This window comes from Cimex lectularius, unplaced genomic scaffold (assembly GCF_000648675.2).
Source record: "Cimex lectularius strain Harlan isolate CLEC.00 unplaced genomic scaffold, Clec_2.1 scaffold67, whole genome shotgun sequence".
In the NCBI taxonomy this organism is placed as follows: Eukaryota; Metazoa; Arthropoda; class Insecta; order Hemiptera; family Cimicidae; genus Cimex; species Cimex lectularius.
In genome coordinates, this window is record NW_019392738.1 from 1,211,730 (window position 1) to 1,226,548 (window position 14,819).

At 32.5% G+C, this 14,819-nt stretch overlaps 3 protein-coding genes across 4 annotated transcripts in view; 1 reads left to right on the forward strand and 2 right to left on the reverse strand.

The window, feature by feature from the left end:
* LOC106668082 overlaps window positions 1-3,802 on the forward strand; it is a 31,094-nt gene extending 27,292 nt beyond the window's left edge. For both annotated transcript variants that reach the window (XM_024227068.1, XM_024227067.1), the window contains exons 4-14: window positions 876-1,028; window positions 1,133-1,341; window positions 1,406-1,489; window positions 1,694-1,762; window positions 1,825-1,999; window positions 2,054-2,158; window positions 2,217-2,356; window positions 2,411-2,513; window positions 2,578-2,651; window positions 2,715-2,817; window positions 2,882-3,802. In XM_024227068.1, coding sequence (XP_024082836.1) covers window positions 876-1,028; window positions 1,133-1,341; window positions 1,406-1,489; window positions 1,694-1,762; window positions 1,825-1,999; window positions 2,054-2,158; window positions 2,217-2,356; window positions 2,411-2,513; window positions 2,578-2,651; window positions 2,715-2,817; window positions 2,882-2,889 — 1,223 coding nt within the window. In that variant the 3' untranslated portion in view covers window positions 2,890-3,802. The remainder of the gene's footprint in view (window positions 1-875; window positions 1,029-1,132; window positions 1,342-1,405; window positions 1,490-1,693; window positions 1,763-1,824; window positions 2,000-2,053; window positions 2,159-2,216; window positions 2,357-2,410; window positions 2,514-2,577; window positions 2,652-2,714; window positions 2,818-2,881) is intronic.
* Window positions 3,803-6,120: 2,318 nt separating this feature from the next.
* LOC106670731 (39S ribosomal protein L12, mitochondrial) lies at window positions 6,121-10,106 on the reverse strand. The gene is made up of 4 exons (XM_014401305.2): window positions 9,912-10,106; window positions 9,627-9,840; window positions 6,374-6,505; window positions 6,121-6,310 (listed from the first exon to the last, which is right to left on the reverse strand). The coding sequence occupies exons 1-4, from the start codon at window positions 9,962-9,964 to the stop codon at window positions 6,194-6,196; spliced, it is 516 nt and encodes a 171-aa protein (XP_014256791.1). The 5' UTR covers window positions 9,965-10,106; the 3' UTR covers window positions 6,121-6,193.
* Window positions 10,107-12,461: 2,355 nt separating this feature from the next.
* On the reverse strand, window positions 12,462-13,868 carry LOC106666667 (zinc finger protein 513-like). Its single transcript, XM_014394021.2, has 2 exons — window positions 13,745-13,868; window positions 12,462-13,681 (listed from the first exon to the last, which is right to left on the reverse strand). Exon 2 carries the CDS (start codon window positions 13,659-13,661, stop codon window positions 13,023-13,025), a length of 639 nt encoding a protein of 212 aa, XP_014249507.1. The 5' UTR covers window positions 13,662-13,681; window positions 13,745-13,868; the 3' UTR covers window positions 12,462-13,022.
* Window positions 13,869-14,819: the final 951 nt, after the last annotated feature.

Sequence of the window (14,819 nt, forward strand, 5' to 3'; positions counted from 1 at the left end):
AAAACACGACGCAATCATTCCATGAAAATAATTGATTACATTTTGTAGAATATTTTGTCTGAATTCCTCTTTCGAGGGATGTATTTTCTCACGAAGTTCTTACAAAAGGTTTGTTTTCTCAGAAATACTTTAACTTTAGGTCACTAAAAGCGATATGTTCTTACTAACGATGTACTTAAGTACATTAAGTTGCATTAAAGCTAGCCGGGAACTAGAAATTTCATTTTTATAATCGATATGTTTTTACAACCGGTGTTCATTTAAACAATTTTTACTGTAACTCTTGTTCTATAGGAAGGTTTAACGTCCAACTACACAATGAATGTTGTGGATGAGGAGTTAAACCACTTTGGGGTACATTTTTCAATTTTTCATACTATCATCAGTTAAAAAGTCATGGGCTATGCTTTATGCTTTTATGGATTCAAACCCAGAACCATGGCAAATGAGTTGACTGCCCTAACCACTTAATAACTGCATTTAAAAAGTAATAATAATAATGACAATTAAAAGGTTTTTAGTTGAGATGAAAAAAAGCTAATGATATGAGAGGGATTTGAACCCACGACCTTCGGCTAGATACGCTGCTGCTCTACCACCTGAGCTATTGTGACCTCAATCCACTCGGACATCAACTCCCCATCTCAACCCCACCTTATGAGTTTTCCCTCCTTTTGCCATTTTTTTATTCAGGTGGTAGAGCAGCGGCGTATCTAGCCGAAGGTTGTGGGTTCGAATCCCTCTCGTGCCATTAGCTTTTTTTCATCTCAACTAAAAACCTTAATTAATTGTCATGTATTAATTGGTCAAGCGGACCACGAAAGTAGTGAATTAATAATAATAATACAATTTTTAAATATAAATTTTGGTTGTAGAGGGAAGAATAATACCAGATGCAGACCGTAGAGGAACGTTAAAGATTATTGGCATTACAATGGCAGATTCAGATAATTACACTTGCACAGTGAATTTTAAAGATCCTGATACTCAATTATTGACCACGCTCTCATTCATTCACAAGGTAATGGGTAAGTTTTATTTTTACATTTTTTATTACATTTGTGTATTTCAATTTTTCATAAAATAAGACAAAAGCTTGTATTTTAGTAGGATGAAATTTAATTGATTTTAGTCGTTTCACCACCAAACATTGCTCTTCACACGTCGATTCACTACGGCGTGTCATCCAAGGCAAAATGTGACCGAGAAGTTTTGGAAATGTTCGAGCTTTATCTTTCACAGCAGGTCGAAGATATAATATGCAAGAGTAGGAAATCGGACAAGATTCATATTTGCGAGGTTGAAATTTACAATCCCATGTGTAGGCGTAACGATTATGAAGTAAGTGAAGTTGATGATTAGAAAAGAAAAAAATAACCGCAATAAATTTCTCTTTTTTCTAAAGGAAAATGATGTAAATTCAAAATTGCTGTGGACCTTAGGGAAAAAAACAAACAACAGCCAAAAGGACCAATCCTATTTTAGTATGGTAAGATAATAGACTAGGTGAAGCTATTGATTGATCAGCTCTGGTCGCCTATTCTTTATACCACCCACGGAAGATGGAAAATGCTGAATACCAGGATGACCAAAATGATCAAATACAATAAAGTTATCAATTACTCAAAAATACTAGTTGAACTAAATTTATCTTTCTGTTATTACATCATTGCTATTAATACATTTATTTTAGCTTTTTCAAAGAAATAAACGATACAGTTCTTATTTGCCCGTAGAAAAATTGTTAGAAGGTGATGAGCTAGTAAGTTTTGATGCATGTCTTTTTATAACTTTCATTTATTTCTTACAATGGTATTTGGTAAGATGAAAAATACTGCTGTGTTGTCGTTGAGTTATCAAGTTTTGATGAAGGACATTTGGGGATTTATTACTGCGATTAATAACAGGTCGCATTGTTCACCGTTCTGCCAACAGAAGATCACACTGATTTTAATTAAAATCATCAAAAGGTCAATTCTATCCGGGCTCTCTTATCCAGGTAGCTTAGTTTCATTTTGACAAGTTTGTACTTGCTAAAATTGTATATTTCCAGTCAACTTTTCCAAAGCGACAATTTACATACCAGATCTTTCGTCAATAAACACAAAAGTTATAATCGCATGTGAAGGTGGTCTTCATTTATCTGAAGGTTTTTGCGGTAATTCGGACAATTGATTTTATTGATTTGTTGAAGATTCTTACAATTTGTTTTACAGTTCCTTGTCCAAAAGGGCATTTCAGCGAAGAAGGAAGCACGGAATGTAAGAAATGCCCTTGGGGAACGTACCAGGACAAAATCGCTTCAATTAAATGTGAGGCTTGCAGCCACCCTTTAAAAGAAGGATGTTATGAAATGGTAAATAAAAAAATTAATAAAAAATAAACTCATTAATATATTTCTCTTTCCTAGATGTTTGCATTTAGTTTTTACACAATATTAGTAAGTGCGAGCATTTTCTTAATTTTGTTTACATGCTGCTATTACTTTTGTTGCTGTCGAACTTCTAAAACGAGTGAGTGTGAAATATTTTTAATTACTTTACAATTACTAAATTGTTTATTTTAACAATTGAGAAGAAATGACAGAGTACACGCCAGTTAAACTGATTTGTGAAGAATGCCCAAGGGTTAGAAACAAAAAAGTACTACGAGTAAGTTTGAAATGTTTGTTCAATAAATCACATCATATTTATGTATAAAAATTTTTTTTTAAGGAAAATAGATCAAAGAAAAATCTATTGTCGTCAGAAATTGAAAAAGACGGATGTAAAAATTCATTCAGAGTAAAAGGATTTAACCATTTCCCTCAACAAAGACGTAAGAAAGAAAATGTAATTTAAAAAATAAATAAATAAAATAAATGTAAGATTTAATTTTGTAGGCCTGTGACTTAATTTGTCAGACAAGTTTACAAATCAACAAGTTGGCAGTATCTCTCACAAAGTCGGGAGGTATTAAAGTGTCAGAATGGAAGAGGGTTTTGTAAATAATAAAGTATAAATAGTATTAACATTATTTTCTGTTTGCACTATAGCAATATTTATTTAACATTAATGAAAATTAATTAATGTATGAAATTCTGGTAATATAACGTTTGGCCTGAAAATTGAAACAAATGTCTAGAATTAGCAGAAATGCTTTAAAACATTTAAAATCGGTTTTAAAAATGGCAAAGGTATAGCGAAACCATCAGTGGCCGTGTGGTAAAGGCGTCTAATTCATATTTGTGTACTAGTGGCTTTAGGTTCAAATCCTGATATGCCATGGAATTTACTTGAAAATAACTAGAAAAAAGTATTGTAAATTGGTTTGACCCTTTTCCAAAATTCAGCGTATGAGAGTAATTAATTTGATTTTTTTTAGGCCTGCAAAGCCAAGGGCGGATCCAGGTTGGGCATCAGGGGGGTGTAAATTTTTTTTTTTAATTCTGAAAATTTTTTGAAAATTTGAAAATTGACAATTCTGCATATTGTTTTACGTACAAATGCAATACTTTCACCTCCTTCAAAGGAAAATTTTTTAAAACAAATCTCTTAATTTAAATGTATGAATTGTTTAATTTCAAAAAGGCGCATAATTTTCATAAGTTTCCCAAATGTTTTTCCATCATAGTCTGCAATGTAAATGATTTTAATTACCAGCGTTAACGAATATAAAAAATTTATCGCCAACTTAGGAGTTATCACATGAAGAGATCAAATAAGAAGATTAGAGACTGAAATCAGAAAAGCACCAGCAGGACATGTCTAATCACGAAAAAAATCATGGTCTGCAATGTAATTTTTTAAGACAAAAAGACAAAACATAAACAAAAAACAAAAAAAATCCTCACAGCAGTAAGGAGTGAGAGGTAGACTTCTTTCTTTTACGGAATCAATCCAGCGCAGCTAAAAATTTGCTACTTTAAAAATTATATTATAATTTGAAAACAATGGATATTATTATTTATTTTATACAAAATGTAACATCATAGACATATTGCTACATGATAAAAAAATTAGTCAAATGTTTTTGTTTATTATTAACATCAGGCATTAAATTAAATTAGATTCGGGTCATTTTTTCCTAGACCATTGAATATAATGAAAATAAAATAATGGCTTACTAGTTAACTACCTAATTTGAAATTTTATTTAAGCTATTTAATTAATTTCCCGTGTTACTTCACTATTACTTTTTGGTAACAAAGTGAGAAAAAAGACTTGTGATGTCCATATTTTTTAATAATATTCACAACTTTAAGGACTTTTGCTTTTTACTATGATTTCTCTGTTAATTTTAAAAAAAAATTGGCATGTTTGGTAAAAAAAAATTAAGAAATGCCTACGGTTTCATTTTATTATAAAAAAGAAATTAATTTGAGCTTTTAAATGAAAGTAATTGGGTTTGAAAGTACCATATTTAAGGGGAAAAAATCCTGATTAAAAATGGGATTTTTTCAAATTATAACTTTTAAAATACTGCTTGGATTTGTGTCAAACTGGGTTTAAAAGTTACAGGAAAAATCCAGCTTAAAAACAGTACCAAAAATGTGAAAATGCAATAATGAGGGGTGGAGCTAGGAGGGAGTGAAATTAAACAAATCGAGCTGTTGTGTGGGTGAAAATGTAAAATTGGATAAAAAGTAAAATTTTGATTGAATTTTTTATTTTAATCGCCTAGAACCCTGCGACCTCCAGTCGATTTGGCCGAAAAACAATCACAACTGTCCTTATAGGATTCTTTACTACCCTGCCAAATTTCATGGGTATGTGATCAAAAATGCAAACGTTAGAAAGCACTAGATTTTTGAAAGAAATCTACCTAAAATTAAACATGAACATACAGGTTTCATGATATCAAATCGAGCAATCAAATTATCGAACCGGGAGACAAAAAAACCAAAGCGTGACAAGTTAAGAGGAAACTGATTTAATTTTGGAAAGGTTTATCAGAGGTAACAGATCAAGGTTTATATAATCTTAAATATAAGCCTCTTTGCTTAATTTAGGCTAAACTAAGACATATTACATATAACATCTTCATTGGTTCCATTGTGTAAAGCAAAGGTTCAGGGAAAACATCCATGGTTAATAGAGGAACTCCATGATGTATTTTTGAGACTGATCCTAGAAAAAACATTCAAATGTCAAATGTGATTTCCCGCCTGCAGTTCACAGTATGCTGAATGTTACCAAAAAAAACAAAAAAACATGCAGATGCTTCTTCAAAATTTTGAACTCTATTCTGAACATCTATGACATATGAATGTTTTGGAGAATAAAAAATAGTTACAATTAATTAAGGTTTTTACTTGAGATGAAAAAAAGTTAATGGCACAAGTGGGATACGAACCCACGATCTTTGGCTAGATACGCCGCTGCTCTACCACTTGAGCTATCGTGATCTCGATCCACTCGGATATCGACTTCCTATCTCAACCCCACCTTATGAGTTTTCCCTCCTTTTTGCCATTTTTCAATCCCGCTCGTGACATTAACTTTTTTTCATCTCAACTAAAAACCTTAATTAATTGTAATGTATTAACTGGTCAAGCGGACCACGAAATTAGTGAATTTAATAAAAAATAGTTTGTTTCAACATATACCCTCCCAATATAAAAGTAAAAATGAAACAAAATAGATGACATCAAGATGAACCCTCTGGTCGATGGTTGTTCTGTCAATTCTTCATCGTAGTTGCCACATTTCTTATGTAAAAAAAATCACATTAAAAGGTGTATAAACTGTAGCAAAAGACACATTACACCCAAAGAAGTGAGTAACTGCTCATACAGATGGTTAATTGACCATGCAGTGGACTATAATCCCATGAAAATAATTGATTGAAAATATAAAATAAATGTAACTTTAACTTTTTTTAAAATATTATTAGGGACTGCAGTAGCAGAATGGCTAGGGCATCACAGACCACATGATCACATAGTCCTGGGTTCGAATCCAAACGTTGCCCCCTTTTGTGGTTCTTGCTCATCTCCCCAAAAACCATTATTATTTAAATTACCTGGATCAACCTTTTACGAGATGATCTCTACATAATCATTTATTTTATATAAATAATGACGGTTAATTACAAATTAAAAGTTTATTATAATAGGAGAGAAATAATATGAAATTAACTAAACATTAAAAGTTATATTTAACTATTACACACCATCTACAATACGTTTCCTTAAAAAAGTGCAAAATCCAGTTTATTCTATTACAACTTCAGCACCGACTTTACTCAATGCTTCTTTTAATTTTTCTGCCTCATCTTTACCAACATCAGCTTTGACCACAGTTGGACAGCTCTCGACAAATTTTTTTGCCTGCAAATTTTTAAAAAAATTGTTACTTGGTTGAATGGTATTTTCTAATTTTGAGAAGTTCACCTGTACAAGGTTCATGCCTTCGAGAAGATTTTTGCATTCTTTGATTAGAGCAACCTTCTGCTTCTCGTCGAATGCCATCAACTTGACAGTAAAACTTGTCTGAACGGCTTTTGGAGCCACGTCTTCATCTTCCTGAAACAATTAGAAAACAAACTCCTTAATAATGTAAGCTGCCCCCCTGTCTTAACATAAGTCAGAATAAACGAGTTAAAAAATAGGCAATAGTGTAAAGAATTTGGAATGTATTTTTTATGCAGGCTGTGCTAGCTTGTCAACCAAGTAGGGAACAAAGGAACTTTTCCCAAAAACCTTCCCTGAAGACATACAACAAGCAAATTGCCACTGTAAAATAACAAAAATGCCGAAGATTTATTAATTGAGGGAAAGTTGCCTTATATCATGGACAGGGCTCATTAAATCGAAGGTCACCATAAAATTGGGATCGTGTTGGCCAGATGGACTTTGTACACCCTTCACCTAAGGGCCAAGGGGCTGCATGCAGGGAAGCTCCATAGAATTACAAGATGTTGCATGGTTGGCCAGGTCATGACCGACCCTTGTAAGGGCATAGACCGTCAGGCACATTTGATTTTGCTTCACCCCCCCAGGAAACCAATTGAACAAGGGAAGACTGGAAAAGCCAAAACTCAGACAGAATAGAGTCAATTGTTGAGAGTCCCAGAAAGCAACAGAAAGGAGAAACTAGAAGATACTGAAAGGAGTGGAAATTGGTGTTAGCGAGTGTCATTTTGGGTAAGTTCTTTTTATAAATAAGCTCATCCCCAGAGTTAAAGTTGTGGCTGACTTGTATTTATTTGTATGTTTTTTCAATAATAAGACAGTCCAGGAAAGTGTAAAGATAAATATTTAAGAATATTATCTCTCTGTTTGTTGCAATTTTGAACCTTACCTTCCCTCCACCACAGTTCGGAACCAATATAAAGCAAGAATAATGGAAGACGATGTCAAGTCAGAGGCACGATAAGATCAGTTGAGTCAGCTAGGTGGAGAGTGAGAGAAGACACTCAATCCAGGACTCAGTCAGAACCAGAAAATACACTGCCAGTAAGATGAGTTAAATAGTCAACTGTGAACAGTAGTGTTACAGCTTCTTTACCGTGGCTGTACAGTTGGCGGTAGCTTAGTGGAGAAGGGGAGGACGTGTTGAAGAGAGAGACAAGTAATGGTCGGTGAGGGGGATGCAAAATTTATTTACCGTTATGTTGAGCGCCACGGTTTTTTTGTAGAAGGATAAATACCGAAATCAGGAAAAAAGGAACATAGAGAAAAGGAAGGAGAGAGGTAAGAAACTAAAAGACAGATCGGTTCCCTTGAACTTCAGCTGACCGACGTAGCGCTTCTTGCTTACTCTTTTTTTTTTTTTTTGGCAAACTTCTTGCTTCTCCGGCAGTTAATTCATTAACACAAGTTTATACTTATAATTTTTTTTTATCGTTAGTTTAAACCCAAGTATAAACTTGTGTTAATAAATTAACTGCCGGAGAAGCAAGAAGCTTGCCAAAAAAAAAAAAAATAATAATAATAAAAATAAAAACAAATAAATAAAAACAAATAACAACTATTCTATTTATAGCTAAATTTACATGTTCTTTTTGAATTAAACTAATAACAGATGGAAACTTACATCTAATGTTGGAAATCCCGAATTATCAGGCCTCATGAAGAAATAGAAAAGGACCAAACTCACAGGATTACTCTTACACTTCTTTACCACGTTCGTCGTGCTCTGCAGCGTTCTCTTCGGAAAAACCCTCCACACCTCCACACTATCGACGAACATAGGCCACACACTGGTTTTTTTTTTACAGTTTTTTTTCTTGTCCTCGTTGAGACCACCTCTTACTGTCTCTCATCTTCTTTTTTTTGTCAATCTCGAACTCGGAGCCCTCTAGCCTCAAACCCAGTGCTCACCGGGTCAGGATCTTCCAGGCCGCAAAATGCTTCCTGCTTCTCACCTCGGTTCGACCCACCACATTGTTTTATTATTATTATTATCCCCCCCCCCCCGAGAAGAACATAGAAACTGGTATTGGTGCATTTATTTGCATGTCTTTCCAATATTAAGACAGTCCAGAAAAGTGTAAAAATAAATGTTTAAGAATATTACCATCTCTTTGGTTTGTTGTATTTTTGAACCTTCCATCCATCCTACTTGGGAATCCAATATAAAACGAGAATATAGAAAAAGCCGACATCGAATCAGCTAGTTAGAGAGTGAATGAAAAAATTTGACCCAGGACTCAGTCATGCTGGACCAGAAAGTAGACTGCCAATGAGACGAGTGGAATACTTGACTGTAAAAGGTCCAGAAAGCAGAAGAAATGAGAAACGAACAAAAAGGAAAAAGCGCTGAAGAATGTGGAAATTGGTGTTGTTGAGTGCAGTTTGGAGCAAGTTCTTTTTATAAATAAATTACAATTAATTAAGGTTTTTAGTTGAGATGAAAAAAAGTTAATGGCACGAGCGGGATTCGAACCCACGATCTTCGGCTAGATACGCTGCTGCTCTACCACTTGAGCTATCGTGACCTCGATCCACTCGGACATCAACTTCCTATCTCAACCCCACCTTATGAGTTTTCCCTCCTTTTTGCCATTTTTCAAATTTTTTTCATCTCAACTAAAAACCTTAATTAATTGTAATGTATTAACTGGTCAAGCGGACCACAAAATTAGTGAATTTAATGAATTAAAATGAAGTACACTTCACTAAAGCTCTCCGTGATCATTTCATTTGTCGTCGAGAATCCAATCCGATTACACGACATTTGAAAAATGGCAAAAAGGAGGGAAAACTCTTAAGGTGGGGTTGAGATAGGAAGTTGATGTCCGAGTGGATCGAGGTCACGACAGCTCAGGTGGTAGAGCAGCGGCGTATCTAGCCGAAGATCGTGGGTTCGAATCCCGCTCGTGCCATTAACTTTTTTTCATCTCAACTAAAAACCTTAATTGTAATGTATTAATTGGTCAAGCGGACCACAAAATTAGTGAATTTATAAACTCATTCCCAGAGTGTGGCTCACTTGCATTTGTTTATTCCATTATTAAGACAGTCCGGAAAAGTGTAAAAATAAATATTTATGAATATTATCTCTGCGGTTTGTTGCAATTTGAACCTTACCTTTCTTCCAGACAAAAAGTAATTATGCGTATATGCTAAATGTCCACGCATTGCGGATTATGACACAGAGCGTCAGCGCCGCTTACAGCAATGTTAAAAAAATTGATCTTACCTCAACCTTTGCTGCGACAAATCCTCCAACCGGCATGACCGGAGCATCAGGCAGGTTCAGTCTCTGTTTCAAAGCTGTGCTTAATTCGGTCACTTCCAGAAGCGTAAGATGGGATATGTCGGTGACCAATTTTTCAATTTTGGCTGAAAAAACTGCAGCGCTTCCATCTGGTGCAGGTACAGTGAGTGGTTCAGCAGCAACCATCTTTTTAGAACTAGAAATTATTGTTTTATTTTTTATAATTCAATGTGGTAACTAATAATTTATAAGAAATATTTCACTTGCCTTTTTGTTATGTTCCTTGTATGTCTTAAGCCTAAAGCCAACCTTCTGAACATCTTCGTTCTCTTTAATAAAATATTTTCAAGATAAAAATATGAAATTAATGGACAATTCACTGTTCTACAGTGTCCAAAACAAATTCTAATGGAATTGGAATTGGTTAGGGCCGGCCTAGTGAGAACAGCGAGGGTTTTCTTGGTGACTGCTATCAGCAATCAGCAACTCTCTCTACAGAGTACTTTTAGAGAGAACCTAAGCGGAAATTTCAAATTCTGTAACCACAAATGCCAAATTTTATGACAAAAAAAATAAATGGTCATAATTACTGTTGTATTTACTAAATTTTCAAAGAAAATCTCCACTGTAAATTTCAAACATTGCTAGTTCAACAAAATCTGAATAATTAAATTCATATATGTTTAGTGGTCATAATTGCCCACATTAATTATTTCAATTAATTATTCTTTTTGTATATGTTCTTGGTTGAGATGAAAAAGTTAGTGACACAAGCAGGATTCGAACCCACGACCTTCGGCACAATACAACGCTGCTCTACCACTTGAGCTATCATCGGTTCGAATCCCACTTGTGACATCCAAGTCCTTATGTAAAAAGAATAATTAATTGAATTAAAAAATATTGACGTTTACACTTTTAGGATTGAAAATATTAACATTGTTAAGATTTTATTGCCTGCAACAGAAATCAGCATGGAATGATTTATAACTTTCAGAGAACATACCCCATAGAATGTTCCAACAAATTCTTATTGCAGTTTGAAATAATAATTAACAACTTAAACAGTAACTAATTAATCTTGAATCAGTCATAATGTGTATGTTTGACCCTTTATAATCTGTATTAAAATTATACATGAAAAATTGAACATAACATTTAACATTATTTTTCAATAAAAGCACACAGATGTTTTAATGGTAATTGTATTTATAGTTCTTTGATTTTAGACTTTTGTTATGTATAAAATATTGTTATACATATTGACATTTATTACTCTTTATTCAAACGCATATTTAGAAAAAGAATTGATTGAGGAGTATAACAATAATGGCAAGTCTGATTGATTTATTTAATAATTTAATATTGTTTAAACAAAACAAGATGTAGGTGTTGAAGGTGGTGATCAACTTCAAGTTGAATATTTTGAGCAACAAACAAAAGTATAATACACCGATATAGAAGAAATTTCAGCAGATTTATAATTAATATAATTTTTCAGGAGGAGTTGATCGCTCAGGAAAAAGCGCAGAAGAAGTACGCTGATGTTTTCGGCGGGCTTGAAGATTTTGAAAACGGTGGGAGCAGGAGAAGCAGAAGAGTAAAAAGGAGAAAATAATGGTAGAAATAAATAATAAAATGACTAAACTAGCTATTTTTTACCAGATAAAGTATGAAAAGTTATGATGTTTGGTCAATTTGTTGCTTGATTAACCAGGTTGTTATTGCTGGTATGGTATGTCGTATAAAACTTCACTGTGGCTTTGCATTTTATTTTGTCAATAGTAATAACAGGTCAATTTTGTCCTTTTATATACTTATAAAATGTGAAATAGGTGAAGAAGTAATTTATTCTTAATAAAAAAAGTTAAGTTAAAATAAAAGGAGAAAAAATGTGTTAAGCTACAATGTTGAGATTGGATCAATCTGCACATTAATCAACTAGGTCACGTTGTCCCTTGGTGGTTTGGTATACATGACTTCACTGGTTGGTTTATCTATTATTTTGTCAATAATAATAACAACAGGTCATTTGTGTTCATTGGTATCCTAATAAAATGTGAAATAGGAGGAGAAACAGTTTATTCTTAATAAAAGAGGTTAGTAAAAATAAATGAAGAAAAAAATGTAAAGCTACAATGTTGAGATTATCATAAATGATTTCACTGGTGGTTTTGCATATTATTTTGTCAGCAATAATAACTACAGTTCAATTGTGTCCTAATAAAATCTGAAATAGGTGGAGAAACAGTTTACTCTTAATGAAAGAGGTTAGTAAAATAAATGAAAAAAATCTAAAGCTACATGTTGAGATTATCATACATAATTTCACTGGTTGGTTTGCATATTAATTTGTCAATAATAATAACAACAGCTCAATTGTGTCCTAATAAAATATGAAATAGGTGGAGAAACAGTTTATTCTTAATAAAAGAGGTTAGTAAAATAAATGAAGAAAAAAATGTAAACCTACAATGTTGAGATTATCATAAATGATTTCACTCGTGGTTTTGCATATTATTTTGTCAGCAATAATAACAACAGTTCAATTGTGTCCTAATAAAATCTGAAATAGGTGGAGAAACAGTTTATTCTTAATAAAAGAGGTTAGTAAAACAAATGAAGAAAAAAATGTAAAGCTGCAATGTTGAGATTATCATACATGATTTCACTGGTTGGTTTGCATATTAATTTGTCAATAATAATAATAACAACAGGTCAATTGTGTCCTTTTGTATCCTAATAAAATCTGAAATAGGTGGAGAAACAGTTTTTTCTTAATAAAAGAGGTTAGTCAACATGAAGAAAAATACAAAATTTAAAAAAATGTGTATTATAAAAATATAATATTTACTCTTCAATCAACGATAACACACATTAACAATATTATTACTTAATTTAGCGTAACAGCCTTAGTACAGATTAAAAAAAGATGAATATAAATAATAATACAAATGCCTTGTTAATTTATTTCTCAAGCTACCCAAATAAGATGTAATCATCAGTAACTCGGAAAAATAAAAAAATAAAATTTTTCATCGGGTATTAAAAGGCCACATCTATATTTAAGAAAATTAAAATAACATTAAAGTAATAATTTAAAAAAATAGATTGACATGCATAAGCCAATTTGTGTGTTGTGTTTTATATCAGTATTTACTTAAACAATTAATCAATAAACAGTTAACATAAAGTACTTAGTTTGAACATTATGTACAATACTACACATTATGTATAAAAAAAGACATAATGTAAACTTAAAATGTACAGTTATTTTATATAACATAGTGCAGTATAAAAGTGTGAAAATTTGAAATAGAAAGTGTATAACTTGTACAAAATATTAATAAAATAAAATTGTAAGTTCTTTTTTATAATTTAGGCTGAAAAGTCCTCCTTAGCCATATGTAAATTTTTTATATGTGTTTTTAATTGATCACTTTGTCTGCACCGATAACCGCAGGTCGCACACATATGCGGTTTTTCATCGGTATGCACTAGCAGATGCCGTCTTAATTTATACGGTTCTATACACTTGTATTTGCACAGTGAACACGAATATCTTTTAGTGTCGTAGTGTATCATTATGTGCCTTTTTAAATGGCTCGATGTCGTACAGGCGTATTCACATTCTATACATTCGAATGGCTTTTCCCCCGTGTGCAACATCATGTGAGTCTTCAAATGTACGGATTTCCTCGAGACGAATCCACAGTAGGTGCAAATGTACGGTTTTTCTCCGGTATGCGTCGACTGGTGGGCTTTCAGGTTTCCGGAGCTTGAGCACTTGTAATCGCATAGTGAACAACTGTACGGCTTTTCTCCTGTGTGTCTTCTCATGTGGATCTTGATAGAATTCGAATACCAGCAGATGTAATCACACTCAGGACATCTGTATTCTTTTTTAATTGTTTTTTGTCTTTTCCTGATACGCTTTTTTGGCTCCTTCGCCAACGGGTCTTCATCCAAAGCAGCTAACACAGGCAAACTTGGTTCATTTCTCAACTTTCTCACCATTTTAAAATTCTCCCTCTTTACTGGAACATTAAATAGAAAACAAATTCTATGCAAAAGACTAACTTTTTTAAAAATATATTTACCTGGAGAAAATAAATCACAAATGAGTTGTCATGAAAACAACCACGTGTAAAAGATGTTTGAACCTAACTAATTACATATTTGTTTCACAAAGCTCATATCATCACAACAAATTAGCTTGGGGAGGTTTCACAATTCCCGCCATCAAAACATCCTGTTTGTCCTTTATAAACGGCCAATATTGGACAAAAATGAATTTAAAAAACAGTTTCCTTCAACAATTTAAAATTTAGTCAATACTAAAACTGACAAATACAAAATAATGAATTCGTTTTGTATAAGAAAGAGTTAGAATTGACAAATAAAACCCAATTAATGTAAGAAAAGTATAGACAGTAGAAACTTAATTTGTGAAACGAAAACCAAAAACTTCAAATCATATAAAATAAAATTTCAAGATTAGAAACTTCTTCCCTTCCCTGTACAAAGATTGAAAATCTTCATTCAAAAACTAAGATGTCACAAATAAAAGAAGACTACTCTATACTACTATATTGACAATCCTTTTTTACTTAGTCAAATTAATTTATCTGTACTGAACTACTTGACCAGGCATAATAAACTTTTACATATTTCCTACCATTCTACTAACTTTAGTAAAAATACTCCTATAGAAAGAATGATGTGTTCAGCCAACAACTTTCCACATCTTACTATTTTTAATTCTTCTTATTCTTCATTGTACAGTCAAGTGTGCAGATATGTTAAATCTTGAATCATTATGTAAATTTAAATTATCTTTCATTATTTTTATAACAATAAAAAGTTTTTCATATAAATTATTTAACTTCCACTTCTGTATGTGATTGTATGTATATGTATATATTTCCAAATTTAACTTTATAATTTGTTGGATTCACGAGGAGTGATCAAGAAATGATAGTTTACAAAAACACCTTTTTCATTTTTTGACGACGTTTTGGCCTTTATTCGGGCCAACTTTAGGGCAAAGTGAATTACAAAACATACTTGATTGGGAAAAATATAATACAGATGTAAATATAAATTTTGAACCAAGTATTTCATGCTCACATAAAATGTGTCGCTATTTTTGTGGTTTCACAACAATTTCACACA

What these genes read in the sequence shown, in the direction of transcription:
- LOC106670731 (XM_014401305.2), bottom strand. Translation starts at nt 9,964, where the DNA reads ATGTTCAGAAGGTTGGCTTTAGGCTTAAGACATACAAGGAACATAACA. An exon ending in ACAAGGAACATAACAAAAAG is followed by an intron (nt 9,841 to 9,911) that starts GCAAGTGAAATA and finishes AATAATTTCTAG; the next exon opens with TTCTAAAAAGATGGTTGCTG. An exon ending in AAGGCATGAACCTTGTACAG is followed by an intron (nt 6,311 to 6,373) that starts GTGAACTTCTCA and finishes AAAAATTTGCAG; the next exon opens with GCAAAAAAATTTGTCGAGAG.
- LOC106666667 (XM_014394021.2), bottom strand. Translation starts at nt 13,661, where the DNA reads ATGGTGAGAAAGTTGAGAAATGAACCAAGTTTGCCTGTGTTAGCTGCT.